The sequence below is a fragment of the Callithrix jacchus genome, chromosome 11, assembly GCF_049354715.1.
Source record: "Callithrix jacchus isolate 240 chromosome 11, calJac240_pri, whole genome shotgun sequence".
NCBI lineage: Eukaryota > Metazoa > Chordata > Mammalia > Primates > Cebidae > Callithrix > Callithrix jacchus.
Genome location: NC_133512.1, coordinates 82,023,401 through 82,048,965, shown reverse-complemented (window position 1 = coordinate 82,048,965; position 25,565 = coordinate 82,023,401). Strand labels below are relative to the sequence as shown.

At 37.6% G+C, this 25,565-nt stretch overlaps 1 protein-coding gene across 25 annotated transcripts in view; it reads left to right on the top strand.

Annotated features, from left to right (window-relative positions):
• IMMP2L (inner mitochondrial membrane peptidase subunit 2) overlaps nucleotides 1-25,565 on the top strand; it is a 935,160-nt gene that overhangs the window by 59,610 nt on the left and 849,985 nt on the right. For all 25 annotated transcript variants that reach the window (XR_013524086.1, XR_013524085.1, XR_013524087.1 and 22 more), the window contains one exon: nucleotides 20,807-20,910. Coding sequence is in view for 22 of the 25 variants with exons in the window: in XM_017975464.4 (XP_017830953.2) it covers nucleotides 20,807-20,910 (104 nt within the window). In the remaining 3 variants the exon portion in view is untranslated. The remainder of the gene's footprint in view (nucleotides 1-20,806; nucleotides 20,911-25,565) is intronic.

The window sequence follows — 25,565 nt, the reverse complement described above, 5'->3', positions numbered from 1 at the left end:
TAGGATGGTTATTAGCAAAAATAGTTCTGTTGATGAGGCTGGAGGGCAGTGGTTTGATTTCTGCTCACTGCAATCTCTGCCTCCTGGGCTCAAGCCATTCTTGTGTCTCAGCCTCTGAAGTAGCTGGGATTACAGGCTTGCACCACCACGGCTAGCTAAATTTTTTTGGTGTTTTTACTAGACATAGGGTTTCATCATGTTGCTCAGGCTGGTCTTGAACTCCTGAGCTCTTATGATCTGCCCGCTTCAGCTTCCTAAAGTGATGGGATTATAGGCGTTGGCCACCATGTCTTTAGGCCCTTTTTTGCTTGGACTGTTGGTAGTTACAGATTGCAGGATTCTCTAGTGCCTGATCTAGGATATATGGGAAGCAAAAAGAAAGTCCAGGGGAACTGTGATGGTGGCATTGCTCAAGTCTGTAGTTCCTAGCCTCTACTTTGTCTTCTTTTCACCTTGTAGATCTTCTTGTATTTTTGTTTGTGGTATTATATTCAGAGTGTTTCAGTTTTAAGAGGAATGACTAATGATGAATGGATGAATTTTGGTCTGTTTTTTAATCTTTCCTGGTATCAGGTGTTACAGAGGTCTGGCCAATGGAAAATGGGAGAAAGTGAAGTGCCATTTTTAGGCCCGGCCCATGAAAAACCTTTGTGACCCCTGTACTCTCCTCTGTCTGCTGGCTGGATGCAGGTGTTTTGCATTCTTTTATAAGCTGGTTAGTTAGGTGTGGCCACTGGAGGAGATAGAGGAAAGGTTCAGGATAACAAAGTTTATTAGACTTACAGGTCCTAGACATAGGAGGTAAAGCACAGTATGTGGGGCCACATGCGAAAGAAACCACAGTGGTCAGGAAGCAGATGACAATAGCAGCTAGGCCAAAGGCTTTTTTGGGGTTTCTGTGCAGGAAAGGCAGGGCAGGGTGAACAGTTTACAATTGGCTAGTTTGAATAATTTTGGCAGATTCTATGCTGTAGGGGTGGTCCCTGTTTGCCTGGTACCTGGCCTTGGGATGATTAAGGCGGAAGAAATCCTATCCTGGGTTATACTATCTGGAGGAGATGAGGCTCTGGATTGGTTAGTTTGCATATCAAAGGCATGCTTCTGGTTGAGCTATTGCTAGCTGCAAGAATTGGCTAGGTCTAGCAGAGGCAGACTCTCAGCAGCTAGAAAAGTTAATCTTTAAGGTGTCAAAACATCATCATATACAGAATATCTATACTGATACTGATATCTGTATCAATATTTATATCTATATTTATGTGTATATATATATATATATATACATGTATATATATAAAATACAGTACAGCAGAGGATCCAGTTGAAGACACGAGGCCACAGGGGATGGTAGATGTACAAGATTGAAAGAACTGGGATTCTGAATGATTATGTGGAATCAGTCCACTCACTGTTGTGTTACACCACTGAGCTTTTGAAATTATTTTTACAAGCATTTAGCCTACTTTGACTATATAACACTACTCATTACTATACCTTTTTTTCTGCTTTTTCTTAAGTTCCTCTTTAAGGCTAAACTCAAGCTCTGTCTTCTTCATGCAACTTTCCTAAATTCTGTCATTCACTTATTAGAGATCCTTCAGCACTGTAAGTTTAACTCATGATTATAAATCCTTTTGTACTGTCTCTAGTTATTGATTTCATGGGTTAACAATAACTCTACTTTGTAAGTTTCTAAAAGGAAAGGACCATAATCCTCTGACCTACTAGTTCAGAGGGTTGCTGGAATAAATGCATATTAAATTTCTTCTTTGAAGCATTGATACACCTGAATAATTAAAGCCTACAGAAAAATGATAAAATGAAATTATGATCATTAAAATTTTTTTTCTTAGATTTTGAGCGTTTTTCTGGTGAACTATACTCCTAAAAAGTTTTTAGCTTCTTGATGAATTCATCATATTCTTTATGGCAGAGATTTTCAAACCTTTTTGCTCATGACTCATAGTAAGTAATCTAGTTTTGCACTGTACACACATACATACAACTGGAACAAAAGTTTCATGTAACAATACTTAAACTGTAATTAGTGTCACTTCATGCAGTGCCCTCTGATATTTTCTGTTCTGGTCATAACCTATTAAATTGATGATTCTGACTCATTCATTGGTTGTGACCTGTGGTTTGAAAAATGCTGCTTTACTGCTGGAGGGAGGCTTACAAGGGTGAGACAGCTCAAACTGAGCTATAACTAAGGGAGTGGGGCATGTTAGCTTTCGATTCTGAAATTTTAAATGTGAACTTGTCATAAGCGCTTCAAGCAGTAAGTGCAACATGAAGGATAAGGAGCCCCATAGTCTGATCCTTGTTTGAGAAAATCCTTTTGTAGCTGCTGTGGTCCTTGGGTCTTTTTAATTACATCACTGGGGTACTTAGTCTTGAAGATTCACGAGCCTTATTTCAGACCTATGAAATTAGAATCACTTTGTCAGGACCTTGGAATCTGCATTTTAACAAACTCTGTTAATACTAACATTTGAGAACCATTTTCTTAAAGAGAGCTCCATGTCTTGGGTAAGGGCAAATTGTTGGGGGATTTGCTAGACATGGTAATTACTTTTGCTTGAAAATTCCTGATTGTCTTTGTTTACTAAACTTTTGAATTTAGTCTTACACCTTTTGAAAAATGTTTTATTTCCCACTTTTTGTCTGTTAAATTATTAATCATATGTTTTTGCTAGTTTTAGCTTACTGTTTCTAATACTGAGAACAGCAGAAAGCAGCCACATGCCTAGGAAGATAGGGCAGGTACCCAGTGAAACTACCCTTCCAAGCTGAAGACAGTTTACAAGCTGAAAGCCAAGCTACAAGTTCATCCTCAGACTGGATTGAGAACTTGTCTTCCTGTTTGGCATGCTTTCCTCTGATTGATCTCCACCCTTTACCATTTTACATATGCCTGTTCTTTCGTAATTGTTTTTCTATACTGTGGTGCCCAACTTTGAGTGATGCCTTCGTTTTAACCTTTTTTGCATACTCACAAACCAGTCAACACAGACTCCCCATTGTGAGTACATAAAAGGCCCTGGACCCAGCCACAATGGGGACTTTCTTGCCTTCAGGTAGGGGAACCACACCTCTCCACCCTGCACTCCGTGTCTTTGCTGAGAGATTTCCTTTTTTGCTTTTTAAGTTTTTCTTTACTCACTCTCCAGTGTCTGCACACCTAATTTTTTCTGGTTGTGCAACAAAAACTCAGACCCAGCTGAGCTACGGAGCAGAGACTGCGACAATATCACACCAATAAGTACATCAATTTATAATATGTCCTTTTTAATTTGAAAATTTTAATTAAAATTTTTTCTTACTGTTTTATGAACTTTATTTCTTCTTAAGTTTTATTTTTTAAAGTGCCTGTTTTATACCTTTTAGCTTGTCTTTTGCTTTTAAGAGTATTTAGTTATCTTTAAAATTTTTATTTTTTTGTCAGTGAATATTTTTCTTTCTGTTTAAAATATAAACTGTCTTTATTTCTGTAGCTTTTAAAATGATGAACGGAAAGCACAGTCACAAGGTTGTCAGCTGAATGGTTGGCCTGTTCATTTAGCATGGGATATGTGTAGAATTTTAAGTTAATGATCCTGTAATGAATCAGGCCTCCCTCATTGATTTGTGTAGTTCCTCCCACATTGATTCTGATCATGTGACTTGCTTTGGTCAGTGGGATATAAGCAAATATTGCTTAAGTAGGAGCTTGGTCAGTACTTGTGAGCTGGGAACATGTAAGAACTCAGCCTATCTTGTTGAAGGGGATTTTGGAGAATAAATGAAGCGTCCTGGCCCCAAGCTCCAGTTGTGTGCCTGACATGTCAATGAAGCCATCTTGAACATTCCAGCTGAGGGAAGCCAAAATTGCAGGATCATAAGCAGATACATTTTGGTTGTTCTTTTTAGACACATAGTTTTGGAGTGGTTTGTTGTGGAGCAATAGATAACTGAAACAAAAATTGGTATTATTAGTGAGGTAATGCTATAACAAAAACCTAAAATATGTAGCGTTGATTTGGGGACTGGGTGGCAGTTTGGGACTGGTAATGTGATGAGGGGATTGCTGGCAGAGGATGGACAAATGGCAAACAACTGTTAATAGAAAACAGAAAGGTAGTAAAATATCTGTTACTGGGGACTGGAATTATGATGATCTGTGTTTTATGGTACTGAAACGTTAAAGACAGAATGCAAACTGGGCCGGGCGCGGTGGCTTATGCCTGTAATCCCAGCACATTGGGAGGCCAAGGCAGGTGGATCATGAAGTCAGGAGATTGAGACCATCCTGGCTAATACAGTGAAACCCCATGTCTACTAAAAATGCAAAACATTAGTCGGGCATGGTGGCATGTGTCTGTAGTCCCAGCTACTCAGGAGGCTGAGGCAGGAGAATCACTTGAACCCGGGAGGTGGAGGTTGCAGTGAGCTGATATCATGACACTACACTGTAGCCTGGGTGACAGAGCAAGACTCCATCTCACAAAAACAAAACAAAACAAAAAAAACCCCAAAAATGTTATGGATATAGTTTTGGGGAGAATGGATTGAACCCCAACTATATTAATGGGAAGTCTATAGCATTTTAAGGGTGTTGAATTAATTTGTACTAAAAAGAGGTTACTTTAAAAAGAAGCCTCTGGAATGTGGTATCCACCTTATTATGAAGAAGCATTTTTTTCTTTTCTTTTTTTTCTTTCTTTCTTTTTTTATTTTTTTTAAGAAACAGAGTCTTGCTATGTTGCCCAGGCTGGAGTGCATTGGTGCAATCAGCCTTGAGGTCCTGGGCAGCCAATTTAAAAAATTTTTGTTTGTGGAGACAGAGTCTCATTATGTTGCTCAGGGTCTTCTTAAACTCTTGGCCTGGAGCCATCCTCCCACCTCCCAAGATGCTAGGGTTACAGGTGTGAGCTGGCCTCCTTTCTTTTAAAAAAAGAGCCAAAGCCCAGAGGGCAGAGCTAAGAGCCATGCAGACCAATAAATTAGGGAACCATTTCAGAGAACAGAAAAGGGCCCTAATTAAAGAACATTCCTCTCCATGAGATGGGAGGCCTTGACAACACCTGCTGCTGGATTTTAGGCTTTCTATGGGCAGGTGACTTCTATGTTTCTTTTAAAATCTGTAGTTAATCTTCTTTCTGTCCTTTCATTATGTGTTTGGTGTTTGGGGGACAGATAATTTATCTTTTCTCTTCACAAGTCTCTGATTTGAGAAGAGCTGCACCCTAGAGTCCTCATCCATACTGGGACCTGATGCATATCATTATTTAATGAATATGAATCCTATCGCAAACATCTGAGGAGACTTTGGGGCTCTTAGGAAGGGTTGCATGTATTTTGCATGTGTGAGGGATATGATTCATTGGAGCAAGAGGGCAAAGCTTTGATAAATTGTTACACTGATATTCCCTCTCTACCCAGTTCCCCATGAGTCATGCTCCTTGGTACTGAGCTCTATGTCGTCCCCTCCTACACTGATTCTTGACTTGGCCATATGACTCCTTTTGGCTAGTGGCATATCAGCAGATATGGAAACAGGCTTGGTAGATACTTAAACAAGGGAGTTTGTGCTCCTGGAACACTGCAGCCTCCATGGCTGCAGCCGCTTGTGTGATCACAGCCAGACAAGCTGGTTAATTGCATAGCTAAGCATAGCCTAAATTGTGGAATCATGAACCAGTAAATGATTTTTGTTTTAAGTTTTGGAGTGGTTTGTTTTGTCGCAGTAGATAAGTAGTATAAGGTATGGATGCTTTTTTTACCTTTTTACCTTTCACAATGCTTTTGATGAGCTGTTTCCTATGCATTTCAGTTCCTTTGTTCTAATAACTTTGATCAATGTAACTTAGGGTACCCAGATACTAAAGATTCTACTGATACACATTTGTAGTGTTAGGATGGTGGCTGGTTCTTTTTTATTTTTTTCTTTATAATGCAGCATCAGGTCCAACAATGAAGAGATAAAAGATCTAAAATCCCTGGTATTATCTTCACAGAATTGTTAACAGATATTATATAAGCAGTGTGAACAGATTACTACACCATTGTGTATGTTGAGGAATTTGGCCTCTTTGGAATTATATGCTTCTGAGGAAATCATTCATGCAGCCTCCTAAAATCCTTGTTATTTGTTGAATCACTTCCTTTCTGTGCTACACACCTTACTGTGAACTTTTTAAAAATATATATTTCTTTTTTTAAGAAAATATATATATTTCATTGCACTTTAGGTTCTGGGGTACATGTGCAAAACATGCAGGATTGTTGCATAGGTACATACATGGCAATGTGGTTTGCTGCCTCTAACCCCCCATCACCTATATCTGGCATTTCTTCTCCTTTTATCCCTCCCCAACCTCCAAACCCCCTGCTATCCCTCCTCTATTCCCCTCCAACAGAACCCAGTGTGTTATGCTCCCCTGCCTGTGTCCCTGTGTCCACATTGTTCAACACCCACCTATGAGTGAGAACATGCAGTGTTTGTTTTCCTGTTCTTGTGTCAGTTTGGGGAGAATGATGGTTTCCAGATTCATCCATGTCCCTACAAAGGACACGAACTCATCATTTTTTATGGCTGTGTAGTATTCCATGGTGTATATGTGCCACATTTTCCTTGTCCAGTCTATCATCGATGGGCATTTGGGTTGGTTCCAGGTCTTTGCCATTGTAAATAGTGCTGCAAAGAACATATGTGTGCATGCGTCTTTATAATAGAATGATTTATAGTCCTTTGGATATATATCCAGTAATGGGATTGCTGGGTCAAATGGAATTTCTGTTTCTAGGTCCTTGAGGAATCGCCACATTGTCTTCTACAATGTTTGAACTAATTTACAGTCCCACCAGCAGTGTCAAAGTGTTCCTATTTCTCCACATCCTACCCAGCATCTGTTGTCTCCAGATTTTTTAATGATCGCCATTCTAACTGGTGCAAGATGGTATCTCAGTGTGGTTTTGATTTGCATTTCTCTAATGACCAGTGATGATGAGCATTTTTTCATAGATTTGTTGGCTTCACAAATGTCTTCTTTTGCAAAGTGTCTGTTCATGTCCTTCGCCTACTTTTGAATGGGTTTGTTTATTTTTCTTGTAAATCTGTTTTAGTTCTTTGTAGATTCTGGATATTTGCCCTTTGTCAGACGGGTAGATTGCAAATATTTTTTCCCATTCTGTTGGTTGCCAGTTCACTTTAATGATTGTTTCTTTTGCTGTACAGAAGCTTGGGAGTTTAATTAGATCCCATTTCTATGTTGGCATTTGTTGCCAATGCTTTTGGTGTTTTAGTCATGAAGTCCTTGCCTATGCCTATTTCCTGAATGGTTTTGCCTAGGTTTTCTCCTAGAGTTTTTATGGTATTAGGTGTTATGTTTAAGTCTTTAATCTATCTGGAGTTAATTTTAGTGTAAGGTGTCAGAAAGGGGTCCAGTTTCTGCTTTCTGCACATGCTAGCCAGTTATCCCAACACCATTTATTAAACAGGGAACCTTTCCCCATTGCTTGTTTTTGTCAGGTTTGTCAAAGATCAGATGGTTGTAGATATGTGGCATTGCCTCTGAAGCCTCTGTTCTGTTCCATTGGTCTATATCTCTGTTTTGGTACCAGTACCATGTTGTTTTGATTACTATAGCCTTGTGGTATAGTTTGAAGTCACGTAGCGTGATGCCTCCAGCTTTGTTCTTTTGCTTAGAATTGACTTGGCTATACAGGCTCTCTTTTGGTTCCATATGAAGTTTAGGGTGGCTTTTTCCAGTTCTGTGAAGAGGGTTATAGGTAGCTTGATGGGGATAGCATTGAGTCTGTAAATTACTTTGGGCAGTATGGCCATTTTCACATTACTGATTCCACCTATCCATGAGCATGGAATGTTTTTCCATCTGTTTGTGTCCTCTCTTATTTCCTTGAGCAGTGGTTTGTAGTTCTCCTTGAAGAGGTCCTTTACATCATTTGTTAGTTGTATCCTAGGTATTTTATTCTCTTTGTAGCAATTGTGAATTTTTAGTTGTATTCCTAGGTATTTCATTCTCTTTGTAGGGATTGTGAATTGTGAACTGTAGCAATTCTTTTTGTAGCAGTTTGTTATTTGGCTCTCTTTAAGTCTGTTAGTGGTATATAGAAATGCTTGTGATTTCTGCACATTGATTTTGTCTCCTGAGACTTTGCTGAAGTTGCTTATCAGTTTAAGGAGATTTTGGGCTAGGACAATGGGGTCTTCTAAATAAACAGTCATGTCCTCTGCAAATAGAGACATTTTGACCTCCTCCTTTCCTAACTGAATATCCTTTATTCATTTCTCTTGCCTGATTGCTCTGGCTAGAACTTCCAGTACTATATCGGATAGGAGTGGTGAGAGAGGGCATTGTTGATTAGTGCCAGATTTCAAAGGGAATGCTTCCAGTTTTTGCCCATTCAGTATGATATTGGCTGTGGGTTTGTCTTAAATAGCTTTTATTATTTTGAGATACGTTTCGTTGATACCTAGTTTATTGAGAGTTTTTAGTTTAGGAGATGAGATCCAAGATGGCTGATCACTAATACCTCAGGATTTTAGCTCCCAGTGAAAGCACAGAGAACGAGAGGACGCCACACTTTCAGACGAATTTTTGTCGCTCAAAGACCAAAAGATTCCCTGTGGAGGGGCCCCACGGGTTGCCAGCGCGACTCTTGTGGCCGGTGCAGCATTTTTGCCGGCGCCTCGGCGCAGCGGCTCTTTGTGCAGAGTAAACGGGAGGAGATTCCCGGGCAGAAGAGCACCACCAGTCTTATTGCTGCTGTTTTGGCCAGCGCAGTGGGTTGCTTGGATTCCAGCACTGGGAATCAATAAGCTGGGCATCCACTCAGAAACCTAACTAGAAAGGCGGTAATCGTAAAGACAACAGATGGATAAATTTATAAGAAAGGGAAGAAACCAGCCTAAAAAGGCTGAGAATACCCAAAATCAGAATCCCTCTCCCTCTACAGGGGATTACAGTTCCTCATCACCAAGGGAACAAGCCCTGATGGAAAAGGACTGTGTGCCATTAACAGAAGTAGGCTTCAGATGGTGGATGATAAGAAACTTCTGGGAGTTAAAAGAACTTGTTCTAACCCAATGTAAAGAAATTCAGAACTTTGAAAAAAGGTTTGACAAAATGCTAACAAGAATAGACAGTACAGAGAGGAATATAAATGAACTAACAGAGTTGAAAAATACAACACAAAAACTTAGCGAAATATGCACAAGTTTGAATAGCTGAATTGATCAAGCAGAAGAAAGGATATCAGAGGTTGAAGACCTATTTAATGAAATAAAATGAGAAGACAAGAGTAGAGAAAAAAGGATCAAAAGGAATGAGCAAAGTCTCCAAGAAATATGGGACTATGTGAAAAGACCTAATTTACATTTGATAGGTGTACCTGAATACGACAAAGAGAATAAATCCAAGCTGGAAAATACTCTTCAGGATATTATTCAGGAAAACTTTCTGAATCTAACAAAGTAGGACAATATTCAACCCCAGGTAATACAGAGAACACCACAAAGATATTCCTCAAGAAGAGCAACCCCAAGGCAATAATTGTTAGATTCACCAGGGTTGAAATGAAGGAGAAAATACTAAGGGCAGCCAGAGAGAAAGGTCAGCTTATCCACAAAGGGAAGCCTATTAGACTTAAAGCAGATCTCTCAGCGGAAACCCTACAAGCCAGAAGAGAGTGGGGGCCGATATTCAACATCCTTAAAGAACAGAACTTTCAGCCCAGAATTTCATATCCTGTCAAACTAAGCTTCACAATTGAAGGAAAAATAAAATCTTTTATGAACAAGCAAGTACTCAGAGATTTTATTACCACCAGGCCGGCTTTGCAAGAGCTTCTGAAAGAAGCATTATACATAGAAAGGAAAAACCAGTATGAGCCTTTCTAAAAATATACCAAAAAGTAAAGAGCATCAACATAAAGAAGAATTTACATCAACGAATGGATAAAATAGCCAGTTAACATCAAATGACAGTAACCCTAAATTTAAGTTGACTAAATCCCCCAATCAAAAGATACAGCCGAAACCTAACGGTATGCTATATCCAGACCCATTTCACATCCAAAGATACACAAAGACTTAAAACAAAGGGATGGAGAAAGATTTACCAACCAAATGAAGAGCAAAAATAAATAAATAAATAAAAAGCAGGAGTTGCAGTTCTCGCATCTGATAAAATAGATTTCAAAGCAACAAAGATAGAGTGGTAAAAGGATCAATGCAACAGTAAGAGCTAACGACCCTAACATCCAGATGCGTAAGACTCATAAAGAGATTTAGACTCACCGAGACAGAAAATTAATAAGGATATCCAGGACTTGAACTCAGATCCAGAACAAGTACACTCAATAAATATTTATAGAGCTCTCCACTTTAAATACATAAAATATAAATTCTCCACTTTAAATATACAAAATATTGATCAGCCATTATTAATACCCATTTTTAGAATAAAGCTACATTCTCGTTCTCTCTCCCTCTTTTTCTTCCTCTTTCTTCCTCTCCTCTCCTTTTTTTTCCTTAAAACAAAAAACAAAAAAACAGTTTACTTTGTTGTATAATTTTGACAGTTTGAAAAGTTTTCCTTATTTTGGGCTGAAAACTGCCCTTAATTCTGTTCATTGATCTAGTTCTGCCCATTTGTCGCAAAAAGAAAAAAAAAAAAGAGAGCTTTTAGTTTAAAGTGCTGTTGAATTTTGTCAAAGGCCTTCTCTGTATCTGTTGCGATGATCATGTGATTTTTATCTTTGGATCTGTTTATGTGGTGGATTACATTATAGATGCGTATGTTGAACCAGCCTTTCATCCCCGTGATGAAGCCTACTTGATGGTGATGGATAAGCTTTTTGATGTGCTGTTGCAATTGGTTTGCTGGTATTTTACTGACGATTTTTGCATCTATATTCATGATGGATATTGGCCTGAAGTTTTCTTTTTTTGTTGAGTCTCTGCCAGGTTTTGGTATCAGGATGATGTCAGTTTCATAAAATGATTTGGGAAGGATTCCTTCTTTTTGGATTGTTTGTAATAGTTTCAGAAGGAGTGGTACACTCTCCTTTTTGTATGTCTGGTAAAATTTCGCTGTGAACCCATCTGGACCTGTGCTTTTTTTGGTTGGTAGGCTATTAATTACTGCTGCAACTTCAGCCCTTGTTATTGGTCTATTCAGGGTTTCGACTTCTTCCTGGTTTAGGCGTGGGAGAGTGCAAGTGTCCAGGAATTTATCCATTTCTTCCAGGTTTACTGGTGTGTGTGCATAGAGTTCTTTGTAGTAATCTCTGATGGTAGTTTGTATTTTTGTGTGATCAGTGGTAATATCCTCTTTATCGTTTTTTATTGCATCTATTTGATTCTTCTCTCTTTTCTTTTTTATTAATCTGGCTAGCACTCTGTCTATTTTGTTTATCTTTTCAAAAAACCAGCTCCTGGATTTATGCATTTCTTGAAGGGTTTTTTGTGACTCTACCTCCTTCAGTTCTGCTCTGATCTTACATGTTTCTTGTCTTCTGCTAGGTTTTCAGTTTTTTTGATCTTGCTCCCCTAGCTCTTTCAATTTTGATGATAGGGTGTCGATTTTAGATATTTTCTTACTTCTCATGTGGGCATTTATTGCTATAAATTTTTCTCTAGACACTGCTTTAAATGTGCCCCAGAGATTCGGTACGTTGTGTCTTTGTTTTCATTGGTTTTGAAGAACGTCTTTATTTCTGCCTTCATTTGTTTATCCTGTCAACACTCAAGAGCCAGTTGTTCAGTTTTCATGAAGTTGTGTGGTTCTGAGTTAGTTTCTTAATCCTGAGTTCTAATTTGATTGCACTGTGGTCTGAGAGACTGTTACAATTTCCGTTCTTTTGCATTTGCTAAGGAGTGATTTACTTCCAATTACATGGTCTGTTTTAGAGTAGGGGCTATAATGACAGACTGCTTCGGTAATGGTGGCCTGCCTCAGTAACAGCAGATTGCCTCAGTAATGGCGGACTGCCTCCGTAACAGCAGACTGCCTCTGTAGTGGCGGAGTGCCTCGGTAATGGCAGATGCCCTTCCCCCAACAGAGCTGGACCATCCTGGGTCCAGCTGCGCTTGCTGCGAAACTCTCAATCCAGAGCGTTTCAGATTGCTGGTCTTTGTTGGGATGGGACCTGCTGATCCAGAATGCCTGGCTCCCTGTTTCAGGCCCCTTTTTTTCATAATGGGTGGCTCTATCTCCCAGATGTTCAAGGCGCCAGATGAGATGGCCGCCCAGATTTGTGTGAGTTTTTGTGCAGAAACCCACTGCACTGGCTGAAACAGCCGTGCTGGAAACTCGTGGTCCTTTTCAGCCTGATAATCTCCTGATCTGTGGGCAGCAATAACTCGCTTGGAAATGCGGTTTTCACTCACCCTCTGCATTGTTCTCACTGGGGACTGAACTCCAGAGCTCTTCCTATTTGGCCATCTTGGATCCCTATCCCTACTAGGAACTTTCATTTTTTTATTTTTATTTTTAATAGGTTAGGAGACAGAAAAGTGGTTTCTACTGGGCAAGAACAACTTAGAAATGAGTCGGAAAGCCTTATTCAGTTTTATGTGGAAGTTCAAGATTCAGCATGTATCTTGCTGGGGCTTTTCCATGTAGCTGGCTTATATTAAATATAGCAGTCTGTCTTCAGGTTAATATGCAGATATGTTTATATAAATTTTATATTTCATTGACTATATAATTTCTGATATGGTTCATTATAAGTATAAATAAGAATAGCTATCTCAAAACCTGTTTTATTATCTAGGAAACACTGTGCACTTATTTAATGGTAGTGTTTTATAATTACTGCATTGAACCAGAAGGTTTGCAGATTTGAACCTTGTAATCTAGTTGTAGTGACCTGAATTAAAGAGATGCTTAAATAATAAAGAACTTGTTTAAAGAACACAAACTTTAAAAATATTAGTAGTAAGAGGATGTAAAAATCAGATGCTTTATTTTTCAAAAACAATTCATTTCTTAGTGCTTACATTAATATAAAAGCACTGCATATTGATCGGCAGAAGCCTTAGAAAACATAGAAAAATGTAGAAAATAAATGATTGACACCACCTTTCAGAATTATTTATTTTAAAGATATTATTATATAATAATATTTAAGTTATTAAATGATAACTATGTTCATCTTACAGTATTGACTTTACATATATTAGTTTATTTAATATCCCTCACAACTGTATGATGAAGATACTATTATTCACCCCTTAACAGATGAAGAAGTACAATCAGAGAGATTGAATAACTAATTGAAGATTGCATAGATTTAAACCCAGCTTTGGCTTCAAAGTTTGCATTTTGAAATCATTATAAATGATTCTCTTTCTTTTCTACATAATTTCCTTCTTTCCTTCATTCTCTTTCTGTTCCTCCTTTTTTTCCTCTGTCTCATCTTTCCCTAAATTAGATCATACCAGTTTGTTTTTATTATGTCACATTTTTCACTTATTTGCCAGACATATGCAAATATATATTTTTTCAAAATGTATTATGTTTTATATGCATGTAGTTTAACCATTGCTAAACCAAGGTTTAATCAGTTTACAATTGAGGTTGGCCCAATTTTTCACTTGCTTTTAGCCAAAATATGGAGAAGGTACTCACTATTGTAAATAATGTATGATGAACATCTTTGCATATGTTCCTTTGCACATATTTCTGATAAGTTTCTTACGATGTCTTTTTAAATGTGACATTTTCAAGACTAAGGACAAGATCACTTTTAAGACTTTAAATGTATTTTGGCAAATTACCTTGTTGATTGTTTATAAAGATTTTCATTCCTTCAAGTAGTGTGTGAGAGTGCCTGTGACACTTCCATGTGATGTTCTATAGTAGAACATGCAGTTAAGATTAGGAGAATAAAAAATTAACAACTCAGCATAATTCTAAATTAAATAAATATGGTATATGTTCACTTTTATTTTATGAATATAGCTTTACAGGCTTGCTTTTAAAACAAAAAGTAAGAAATTATATTATAATTAGGATGGACCAGAGAGGCAGAACCAATAGGATATCTATCTGTCTGTCTATCTGTGAATGAATGAGAGGGAATTTATTAGGGGAATTGAGTCATGTGACTACAAAGGCGAAGAAATTTTATGATAGGCTGTCTGCAAGCTGGAGGTCCAGGTAGCTTGGCTGAGTCCAAGTCTGAAGGCCTCAGAACCACAGAAGCTAATAGTATAATTCTCAGTTCAAGACCAAGGGCCTGAGACCTGGGGGCTGCTGGTTCAAGTCCCAGAGCCCAAAGTCAGAAGACCTGGAGTTCTAAGATTTCCAAGGGAAGAAGGAGTAGGGTGTCCCAGCTTCATGAAAGACAGTGTGTGTGTGTGGGGGGGGGGGGAGGGAGGGGAGGAGAGAGAGAGAGAGAGAGAGAGAGAGAGAGAGAGAGAGAGAGAGAGAGAGAATATTTACCTTTATCTTGCTTTGTTGTCAAGAGAGAAAGAGACACACACACAGAGAGAGAGCATATTTACCTTTCCTCTTCCTTGTTGTTGTATCCAAGACATCAACTAATTGTTTGGTGTCTGCCCACGTTGGATGAGGGTGGATCTTTCTTACCCAGTCTAGTGCTTCAAAGGCCAGTGTCTTCTGGAAACACTCTTACCACCCTCACAGATATAGCCAGAGTAATGCTTTCTTAGCTCTCTGGGTAGCCCTTAATCTACTCAAGTTGACACCTAAAGTTAACCATCAGAAGGGGTATGGGCAATAAGTACCCATTATGTTAGAAGAATGTTCCATTTCTAACTTACAGCTTTGTACAGACCTGGCTACATTATAGTCTATTTTATTATGCACACCTAGTGAGACAAATCTGAGAACTCTAGAAGCTATACAAATTATAGAGACCCCTGAATAGCAAGGGAAGAAAGATGGCATTCTAGACCATTTTGTCCACATTCTTGCAAAGGTGTGACATCTAATAATTCTATTATAAGAATGTACATTTACTTTAACTGTATTTATTTCATGCTTCTTGGCCAGTGCTATGGTGTCAAAAAGTCTAAATCAACAGTACTATTTGAGTTCCTTCTGTTATTGCCCCCACCCCTTCAGATATGTCTTCAAAGTAATGGTTCTTCAAAAGAAGTCTGAGGGCTACTTTTAGGTTTTGTGGCTGCAGCTGGGCACCATCTTACTTAAAAGCACACAGTTTGATATTTACATGTTGTAGATTGTATGTAGCCAATGTGAGTGGTGCTTTTTATAAGCCTGAAAAGGTTGAAAGCATTGCACCCAAAGAAGTAAGGTCAAAACCAGGCTTTCTTGATGTCCTATAGGCAGTGAATCATAGCCTGTAGTCTTTTTAAAATTAAAAAAGTGAATAAAAAATTTTTAGCAAAAAGACAGACTATCATTTATTGATTGATGGCTTCAGTTAAATCTCACAAGGCAAGAAGTCTATTGTGACTGCATTTAATTCTCGAGGAGAATTTTATTTTTGTAAACCAAAAAATAAACTTTTCCAAAACTGTCATGATTTGAGGTTAGACACAAGCTGAGGATTCAGGATAACTTGACAATAATATTTGTTTATAGAAGAAATAAAAATCCTTCAGCATAGTCTTTGATCAGAGAAAAGATTAAAGCCTAACTTTTGTGTTATGCTTGTTTCAAAGCAGATTCAATAGGTACTGACTGTTTCTAGCTTTAGCATAACTTACTAATATCTGCTGAAATCTGCTGACTTATATTGTATATCTTAGAGTGAACTATATGGTACTTAGGTCAGAGCAAAGCATACAAACTAAATATATATTCACTATAAAAAACAATTTGTGAAATACAACTGAGCCAGAGGAAAACAAGGTGGGGGGAGGGTAAGCAGTAAGAGAGAAATAAAGGAAATCATAATTTCATCAACCAGAGCTAAGGAGTATTAGATTTTTAAATGCATATGTTTTTATATATGTCTGTATATGTGTGTGTATGTTTTAAAAATACATATTTAAATTCTTATTTAAAAATAAGAATTTAACACGTAGTGGGTGTAAAATTCTCATAGGTATTCATAACTAATTATGCACATTAAAATTTTTTGCATTGATTTATAGAGGCAGAACAATTAAGGCGGCAAATAAAAGTATGCCGACTACTTGCTTAAAACAAGTGAGGAAACAATCAACAAAGAGTTTAGAAATGAAGGGTAGAATTTTCTACCTAAAGACTTTCAGTTTACTATATAAAATGAGAAATGTGCAGGGCAATATTTAAATGTTTAATTTTTCTTAAGTCATATGGAAAAGATACTGTATCTGATTTTGTTTCCCTTTATTTTGTTTTTGCCATCATTAGTATCCTATTTGTTGACTGCTACTCTGTATCATGACTGTAATGTTTTGTAGACTCTCAGTTTTATTCTTGTACTGTGAATGTAGTACACAGTAACTAAATTCAAGTGTTACTGCAATTAGTCCCCATTTTATAGATGAGAAGATGAGGCAAGTTAAATAATTTGTTTAGGGTAATAATGGTTAATAAGAAATGGAGACAAGATTTGAACATAGTTTTCAGGGTTTAGAGCAAGGGCTCTTCAAAACACTTCTCCAACTTTGATTTTTAACTTTAATGGTCCATGGTTAAAAGCATTTAGTGGTCTATGGTGAGAAGCAGAGAAATAGATGAGTATAAGAATACAAGTTGTTGAAGAAAAGACAGGCGGAGCAGGTGTTGGGCTGGTTTGTTCTTTGTGAGTTAGTGTTTTTCCTCTTGTTACTGGAAATCACTGTGACTAGTAGCAGGAATATCTGATACAATCACATACTTTGAGATACAGGTAGAAACTCCTAGATTAAATATTCTCTGAGATTTCTTCAAAAACTTTATTGTTTGAAGTTAGTTATATTTTGATGTAGTCTCTTGGAATCTAGGATTTAAAATATTAACAAGAAAATACAGATTCTGTGGTCACATAAGATTATTATTCATGACTTTTTATTTCCATATGATGTCTTCATCAATTTGAAAAGATTGCTTGCTCTGGCTGTTATTTTTTCTTTTTCATAAAGCTTTTGTTTTTATTGACATGCAGAGAACTATGGTTCTTAAGGTGCTATGGGAATAACTTCCCAATTCAAGAAGGTTTTTCTTTATGATGCATTGTGGATATTCATAAGTCTTAGATTCATAAATAAACAATGAGGATAGTTATTTTAGTGTGTTGTGATTAGCATTATTTCATTATGAATAATAAAGCCCTATTCAACTATTTCTAATTCTTAAATTGCCTAACTTGATGAGATACAAAAAATGTCTTACTATACTTATCTAGAATATGTTTTCTAGATTAGTAAAAAGACAACTAAGATTTTTAAGCTGGTTAACTGAGAAAAGGGTAGAGAGGAAGTAAGAAAATAAGAAAGGGCTGGGCATAGTGGCTCATACTTGTTGTCTCAGTACTTTGGAATGCTAAGGCATGAGGATTGCTTGAGGCAAGGAGTTTGAGACCAGCCTGGTCAGTATAGCGAGACCCCCTCCACCCCAATCTCTACCAAAATACCCAAAAAACAAAAACAAAAAAACTCCAAAAAAACAAAACCAATTTAGCTGGGTGTGGTGGTATGCACTTGTAAACCTGTAGTCCTAGCTACCTGGGAACCTAGGAGACTGAGCCCAGGAGTACAAGGCTACAGTAAGCCATGATCATGGCATTGCACTTCAGTCTGAGCTAAAGAATGAGACCCTTTTTATAAGAAAAAAAAAAAAGGAGGCCGGCATGGTGACTCATGCCTGTAATCCCAGCACTTTGGGAGGCCCAGGCAGGCGGATCACGAGTTCAGGAGCTTGAGACCAGCCTGGCCAATATGGTGAAACCCCGTCTCTACTAAAAATACAACTGGGTGTGGTGGTACACCTGTAGTTCCTGCTACTTGGGAGGCTGAGACAGAAGAATTGCTCGAACCAGGGAGGCGGAGGTTGCAGTGAGCCGAGATTGTGCCACTGCACTGCAGCCTGGGTAACAGAGCAAGACTCTGTCTCCAAAAAAAAAGGGAGAAAACTTTATTTGTTAGGAAATGATAACAAATTCCATTTTAATTCTGTGGAATTTTTTGTTAGGTAGTCAAGTTAAATTGAGGGAATGTGTTCTCTTTCTGGGTCCATGAGGGGGCATAGTTTTAAGGGCAAAAATTTCCCAGTGCCATGCCCCCCTACCATCTCTCTCCATCCGGGAGATTTAATAGTTTATATCTGAATTTCACGGGCGCAGGAAGAGACTAAGAGTCAGTCACCCCAGTGGAAGTTTAAAGGAACTCCTTTCATTGGCCAGAGGAACTTGGGAAGGTGGGACTTTCTCCTGGGGTAAATTCCTCTGCTCCTTTACCCACAGCTCTCTGGAATCCCCTCCCACATGGTGGGAGCTCCCTTTCCCCTCTGGAATTTCCCTTCTGGAATCCCCTTCCACACTATTCATGGAAGTCTTTCTCGTCTTCTCTTTACCTAAATAAAATCACCTTTCTGCAACACTTCTTGGGTCCGATATTTACTTTTACGAGCATATGGCGCACCTGCAGTGGTCGCATCGCTTATTCTCTAAGATATTGGAGACCAAGAACCCACAGCATTCTCTCCGGGGAGCTGTGCCTCACCAGCACCCAAGAAAACCCGGCTACAGAATGACTAGCATGGAATTTAAAACTAAGTTAGAGATTTAGGTATTATCACATAAAGGAGTTGGTGAAAGCTCTGGCAGTGTTTGAGATGTTCAAGAATAACCAATATTTTTCAGCGACAAAACCTTGGATCAAAAATAATGTAAGGATAATAGCCTCCACGAAGAATTTTGATGTATTTGTCAACTCTTTCTTCGTAGAGAGTCTACAAATAATCCCAGGAATCTTTAATAAAAGACGTGTCATTACTGTTCCAGGGACTGGCTGTTGCCCCGCATTCACTGTTTTCCTTGCTTTTGCTGTGGTTGTGTTTCCACTGGCTGCTGTCATCAGCCCCGCGATGATGGCGGAGAACCTCAGTTGTTGTTTGGCACCTTTCCTAACACCACAGAAATGGCTGTTTCCCATGGAAGCATTCTTGGAGAGTCATAACTCAAACAAATCAGCAAGAAAAAAATAATCCCATCAAAAAGTGGGCTGAGGACATGGGTAGACAATTCTCAAAAGAAGATATACAAATGGCCAACAAGCATATGAAAAAATCTTCAACATCATTAATTATCAGGGAAATGCAAATCAAACCCCAATGCAATACTGCCTCACTCCTACAAAAATGGCCATAACAAAAAAATAAAAAAATAATAGATGTTGGTGTGGACGTGGTGAAACGTAAACACTTTCACACCGTTGGTGGCAATGTAAAAATAGGACGACTACTGTGGAAAACAGTGTGGAGATTCTTTAAAGAACAAAAGTAAATCTGTTTGATCCAAGAATTCCTAGCAATACTAGGTATCTACCCAGAGCAAATTAAGTCATTAATTGAAGAAGATACTTGAACACACATGTTTATAGCAGCTCAATTTGCAACTGCAAAAACAGGGAACCAGGCCAAATGCCACATCAGTCAACAAATGGATAAAGAAAATGTGGTCTATCATTATATCATGTAATACTACTCAGCCATAAACAAGTAATAAAATAATGTTATTCACAACGATCTGGTTGGAATTGGAGACAATTAGTCTAAGTGGAGTGAGCCAGGAATGGAAAACCAAACATTGTATGTTCTCACTGATATGTGGGAGCTATGCTGTGAGGGCACAAAGGCATAAGAATGATATGTTGGACTTTGGGGACTTGGGGGAAAGTGTGGACGGTACTGAAAGGTAAAAGCCTACATGTTGAGTACAGTGTACAATGCTTGGGTGATGGGTGTGTCAGAATCTCATAAATCACCACGGAAGAACTTAATTCATGTAACCGAACACCCTTTTTACTACAAAACCTATCAAAATAAAAAAGGAAAAAAAATTTGAAAAACAGTGAAAAGGCTGTTGTAGCTTTTCTCATTCTTTTGTTCCCCTTTTCTTGCCTCAAGCTTGTTATTCATTGGCTTTGTCTGTACCCCTGTCCAAATGACAGGTATGCTGGTTTCATGGTTCCCCAATCAAATTTTTATGCCTATATGGTTCCTGACCTTTAGAAAAATTCTTACACAAACTATTTCTTAGTTTTCGCTCCATTAATTCTCAGGCACAGTAAGACTTCTCTGAATTTTAGGATGAAGTCCCCTTATTAGGCTCAAACTGGGACCAAGACCTTAAGACATGTGCTCTTTTGAGAAAAGACAGGTCAACATGGGAAATCCATACATTTTAAAATGATAATCCTGTCACCTCTTTCTTTTGCCCCCTTCAGTTCTTCATATGACTGTAAAGATTTGTGGTTATGACTGTGAATTGGGATTATTTCCTCTTTTCCCCAGATGGAACAATGATGTGTACTACCGTGGAATTAGATCCTATCTGAATATTTTGTTAGGAGGTTTGACTCACTTCTTCCTCATGTTTTTATATTATTCTTAAGGCTTTTCCTACCTCATTACTGGAGTTTACTAAAGATTTTAATGTCTAGCACATGCTCCTTTTAAATAAGTATTGGTAATTCAGTTTTTTCTGGTTCATCTGTGAAGAATTCCAGTGAGCCTTTTTCAGAACTCATAATTTGCAGTTACTTTAGAACAGCAATTTATAGAAAGGTACTGTATTAGAAATGTTTTATTTCACTCCACTCGAGCTATGAAGTGCAAGAACTATGAAGATTGAAAAATACAAATGATAGACATGTCTTTTTCTCCTTATTTTCTAGCCTTCTTTGAATCCTGGGGGAAGCCAGTCATCTGATGTGGTGCTTTTGAACCACTGGAAAGTAAGGAATTTTGAAGTACACCGTGGTGACATTGTATCATTGGTGTAAGTAACTCAGAAGTATACTATATTTGTATATAAAATTATTTATGCTTATGCTCATTTAACTGGTAATCCATTGTTAATATCATGTTGCCCATTATTAAATTGAATACAGGTTAAATATGTATTTTGAAAATATGAATTTTGCAATGTAACAATGCTGTAAAAAGAAATTTTTCTTTTGCGTTTAAAATATGTTTGTTGACTAACATATTTGGATTGGCTAAAATGTGTTTAATGAAATGTTGATTAGAAATTATTTAAAATATATGCATTTAGTATTACTTTGGAATATTTGGAAATTTTGCATCTTGGTAAGCAACTTTTTTTGTTAGCCCAATGTTTTCTTGGTTGGTATAGCTAAAAAGTAGTCCTAGAAGGTGATAACTGTGACATGAAAATAATTGACGTTTATATACATCAGGAGTTTAACTGAAAAAGGAAGTTTGAAAGACTAGTACTGGATGCTTCTGTTTGGGGCCAATAGGTGGCACTGTTTCGCTGTTATAATATTATGACTGGTCAGGAATAAAAATTTCATTCCGGTCTTAATGTAGAAAAGGAACGTCAAAGTGTGCATAACTGTCATGATGAAATAATACATAGTCCTAGGACATGTTTCAATGGTTTGGAGATTTTTGTTTGTTTGCTTTAAATTTACTCTAGGAAGACAAGCCAAAACTTGTCTAATTTCTTCTGGTTTCAGATACTGATAAAAATGGTTTAGTATGATTCCCTGTTATGCCAGTTAGGGGCAGCAATTAATGTAGCAGTGTTACTGCCATTTGTCTTGACGACAGTAAAAATATTGGGTAAAGACTTTTCCCATTTATATTTCTGATTTTTGAATTGGAAGGATTTTTTTCTGTTGGATGGTAACTTGTAATTGTTTGGTAAAAGCAAACCAACACCTGCTTATTCATACTTACTGTTGGCTAGTGCTTTATGGAAATAGATATTCTATAAATGTGTTTCTTTCAAGACTATTCTACCAATGTTCATTTGAAAACATATTAACCAAATCTGGTTAGTGACTAATGAAATAAATTCAAGTGGAGTTTTGTATGGCAGACATCCAAGGAGGGGTATTAAATGCTTCTCAGATTTTGAGTGCTTTAAAAAATATTAACCTGTTCTTCGAAGTGTACTTTTATTTTGTCATTCAGAGTTCTATCTTTGCAACCTCCTAAACAACCTTTCTGTGCTAGCTTAGCCTGTCGTATGCTTATTATTCTTTTGCCTTTGGTTTGACAAGGTTACATCCTCACTTAGTTGGTGATGGAAAGGATACCCACCCAAGTGAAAGAGGTCACATTATACACAGACAATTCTGCAGTATTTTTCTTCCCCTCATGAGAAACATGCTGACTATCTCCAACCAAGGGGACTTGAATAGATAATTGAAAAATCAAGCAAGGCTCCTTGATATTCAGGGTTGCATGGGTCCATAAAAGTACCCTACCATATCATGGAGTATATTAAAAAGAGCACACTATCCTTTTATGTAAATTTTCATAGTGATTGATATTTATTGTATACATTAACTTCAAAAACATTCTACTCAAATTGGGATTCATATATAAATTACAGTTACTCCAGTTGAACTGTGTTTTTAATGATTCAGTTATATGCTGTATCTTTGTCATGTACAAATAACACAAACTTTCATATGCTTGTTCTCAGAGGAGCCATTTACATAAAAGAGTGCTTAGTTACTGGTATTATATATTTTATTTTATTTTTGAGACGGAGTTTCGTTCTTGTTTACTCAGGCTGGAGTGCAATGGTGCAATCTCGGCTCACCGCAACCTCCGCCTCCTGGGTTCAGGCAATTCTCCTGCCTCAGCCTCCTGAGTAGCTGGGATTACAGGCACGCACCACCATGCCCAGCTAATTTTTTGTATTTTTAGTAGAGACGGGGTTTCACCATGTTGACCAGGATGGTCTCGATCTCTTGACCTCATGATCCACCTGCCTCGGCCTCCCAAAGTGCTGGCATTACAGGTGTGAGCCACCATGCCCGGCTGGTATTACATATATAACAACAGATGATCATGAAGCAATATTGTTACTTTGAGAAAGAAACAAAAAATCTGATACTGAATAAAGTATAAGGAAGGGTTGAGGTTATCTGTGCATACAAGGGCAGAAAGACGTTACAATCAGAAGTCATAAGTAAAGAAAAGTTTGTAAGCTATTGCACAAAATGTACTGATACCAGATTGTATGTTCTGCTCATTGTTTGGTATTACTTTGTTTTATTTTTTTATTTATTAACAAAGATCAGGGTTAACTTTGCAATAGCACATCTAAGAGAAGGGTTGAATGTATAATATGGATTCCTTCCTGGTTTGTTGTCAATAGTGTACATAGCTTTCAATTGCCTTTACTAATAATAAGGCAAAACATTAATGATCTGGGGAATTACATATGAATCAGTATAACTTCTGCATTACACTAATATCTTTTCTCCATTTACCAATTGTCTATGTTACTTTATGTTACAAACACATACTAAAGCAAAGCAGACTATCCTTTCTATTGCAAGGGGTTTTGTTCAGAGTTGGTCAACCAGTGTTTTTTCCTAAAGCATGGGAGGTCTGGTGGAGGGAGGTGGGTGCATATTATTTCTTCGTGTATATTTCTTATTTTTTCCCGTCCCTTTCTTTCTGTAAAAAGTTGGTCACAGTGAGTTATTGTTTAAGTATGTTATTCAGTAACTATATTTATTTAATAACATTACTGGTTGCACAAAATACTGATTTGGTATCATCAAGTCCTCAGTATATGTAGATGACATCATACTTTCTTAGTGGATTTATGGACTAATACTGGTGATTAAAGTGGATTTTCTATATCTTGGAATTGACTTTTCATTAACCTTTGTGATGGCCTTCCTGGCTTGGCGTAAGTACCGTTATTTCACAATAATATATCACTTAACAAGTCCATTGGGAGAGAGATTCTTTCATAATAAAGTCTAAATAATCACATTTAACAGTGTTTTAACCTTATTTTGCTTTATTTATTTTGAAGAAATATTGCAAAAATCATATAGAGAGTTCCTATAAATCCCCTAATTTTAAATTTATATAGAACCATAGTTCAATTATTGAAACCAGGAAATTGATATCAGTAGAATATTATTAGGTCTAATCTATAGATCTTAATCAAATTTTACCTGTTTTTCCACTAATGTCCTTTTCTGGGGCAAAAATTCTACTCTAGATCCCATTTTTTCATTTATGTCTCTCTAGTCACCGCCAATATATGCTAGTTCCTTGATCTCTGTCTTTTATGACATTGACAATTTTAAAGGGTACTGGCCAGTTATTTTGCAAAATGCTGCTCAGCTTCTCTTAATGTTTGCTCCTAGACTCTTTAAATGGAGAAGCACTGATGTTGATGGCAGTTGCTGAGGCTCAGGAAGCTGCAGCAGTAGGAACCCCTGAATGAGGGAGAAACTCTATGTGAGTAGGCAGTAGGACCAGCGGGGGAGGTGGATTCAACAGGGGCAGAGGAGAAGGAGATGGTAAAATTTCTCTTTCAGGCATGGGTTTTTTTTAGTTTCTTGGAATCACATACTTGGGTCATGACTACAAGGGTTTGAGGCTTCTAGAAATAACTCTACCGAGTCAAATTTATAGTTGCTAGGAAGCAAAGAGGGAGAGCATGTGGGTGGGAGAAAAGGCCACAGTTTATAGAGAGCGAGAAAGGAAGGAAGAAGGGCTAGATCACAGATTTCACCATATTGAGCCCGTGTTCAGTTCTATAGTAGAAGGTTGGGGTAAGAGGATTCTCATTTAATGAGAATGCCTGATGCCTGTAAGTAGGCATTGTGCTAAGTGCTTTGAGTGTGCTGGTTTTATTTAATCCTCACAATATCTGGTTTTATTTAATCCTCACAATATCTGGAGATAGTGATTTTTAACATAAAGAAGCAGATTTAGAGCAAGTGAAAAGCAGGGCCAGAATTCGAATCCATGTTCATTTGACTCTCAGCCTGTACTGTCTTATATAGCAAGCACATGTAGTTATTGCACACTTGAAATGTGGTGATTGCTGCTTGTTAAAATCACAATAATTTGGATATATTCACGTAAATAAATATATTATTAAAATTCCGCCTGTTTCTTTTTTCTCTTTTTTCTTCTAGTTTTATTTTACAAGAGATTGGGTCTTGCTATGCTGCCCATGTTGGGCATGAACTCCCAAGCCTAAGTGATCCTCCTGTCTCAGCCTCTTGAGGGCTGGGACTACAGGCAAAACCAGTGCATCTGGCTGATTATTTCTTTTTTAAATGTGCCTATTAGAAAATATAAAAGTACACATGTGGCATACATTTTATTTCTATTTGATAACACTATGTCTGAATCTTTTCCCAGTATACACTGCTGCATGCCTGGAGTGTGTCTGAAGTGAACTAAGATGAAATCCTAAAGTCTGAGATAGAAAACACTAAGGTAGTTATTATGAAGCCAAGGTAGACTTCTAAAGATAGGTAAACACCTGGTGTTGGTGAGAGTATTGGAGTGATCAGGTCCAAAGACAGAGAGAAAAAGATACATAATCTGTGAAGAGAGAGAAAAAAACTAACCATAATATTTTAAAAGTACTTATTGACTGCTTATTTTTTTCTAGCCACTGGGCTAAGAGTT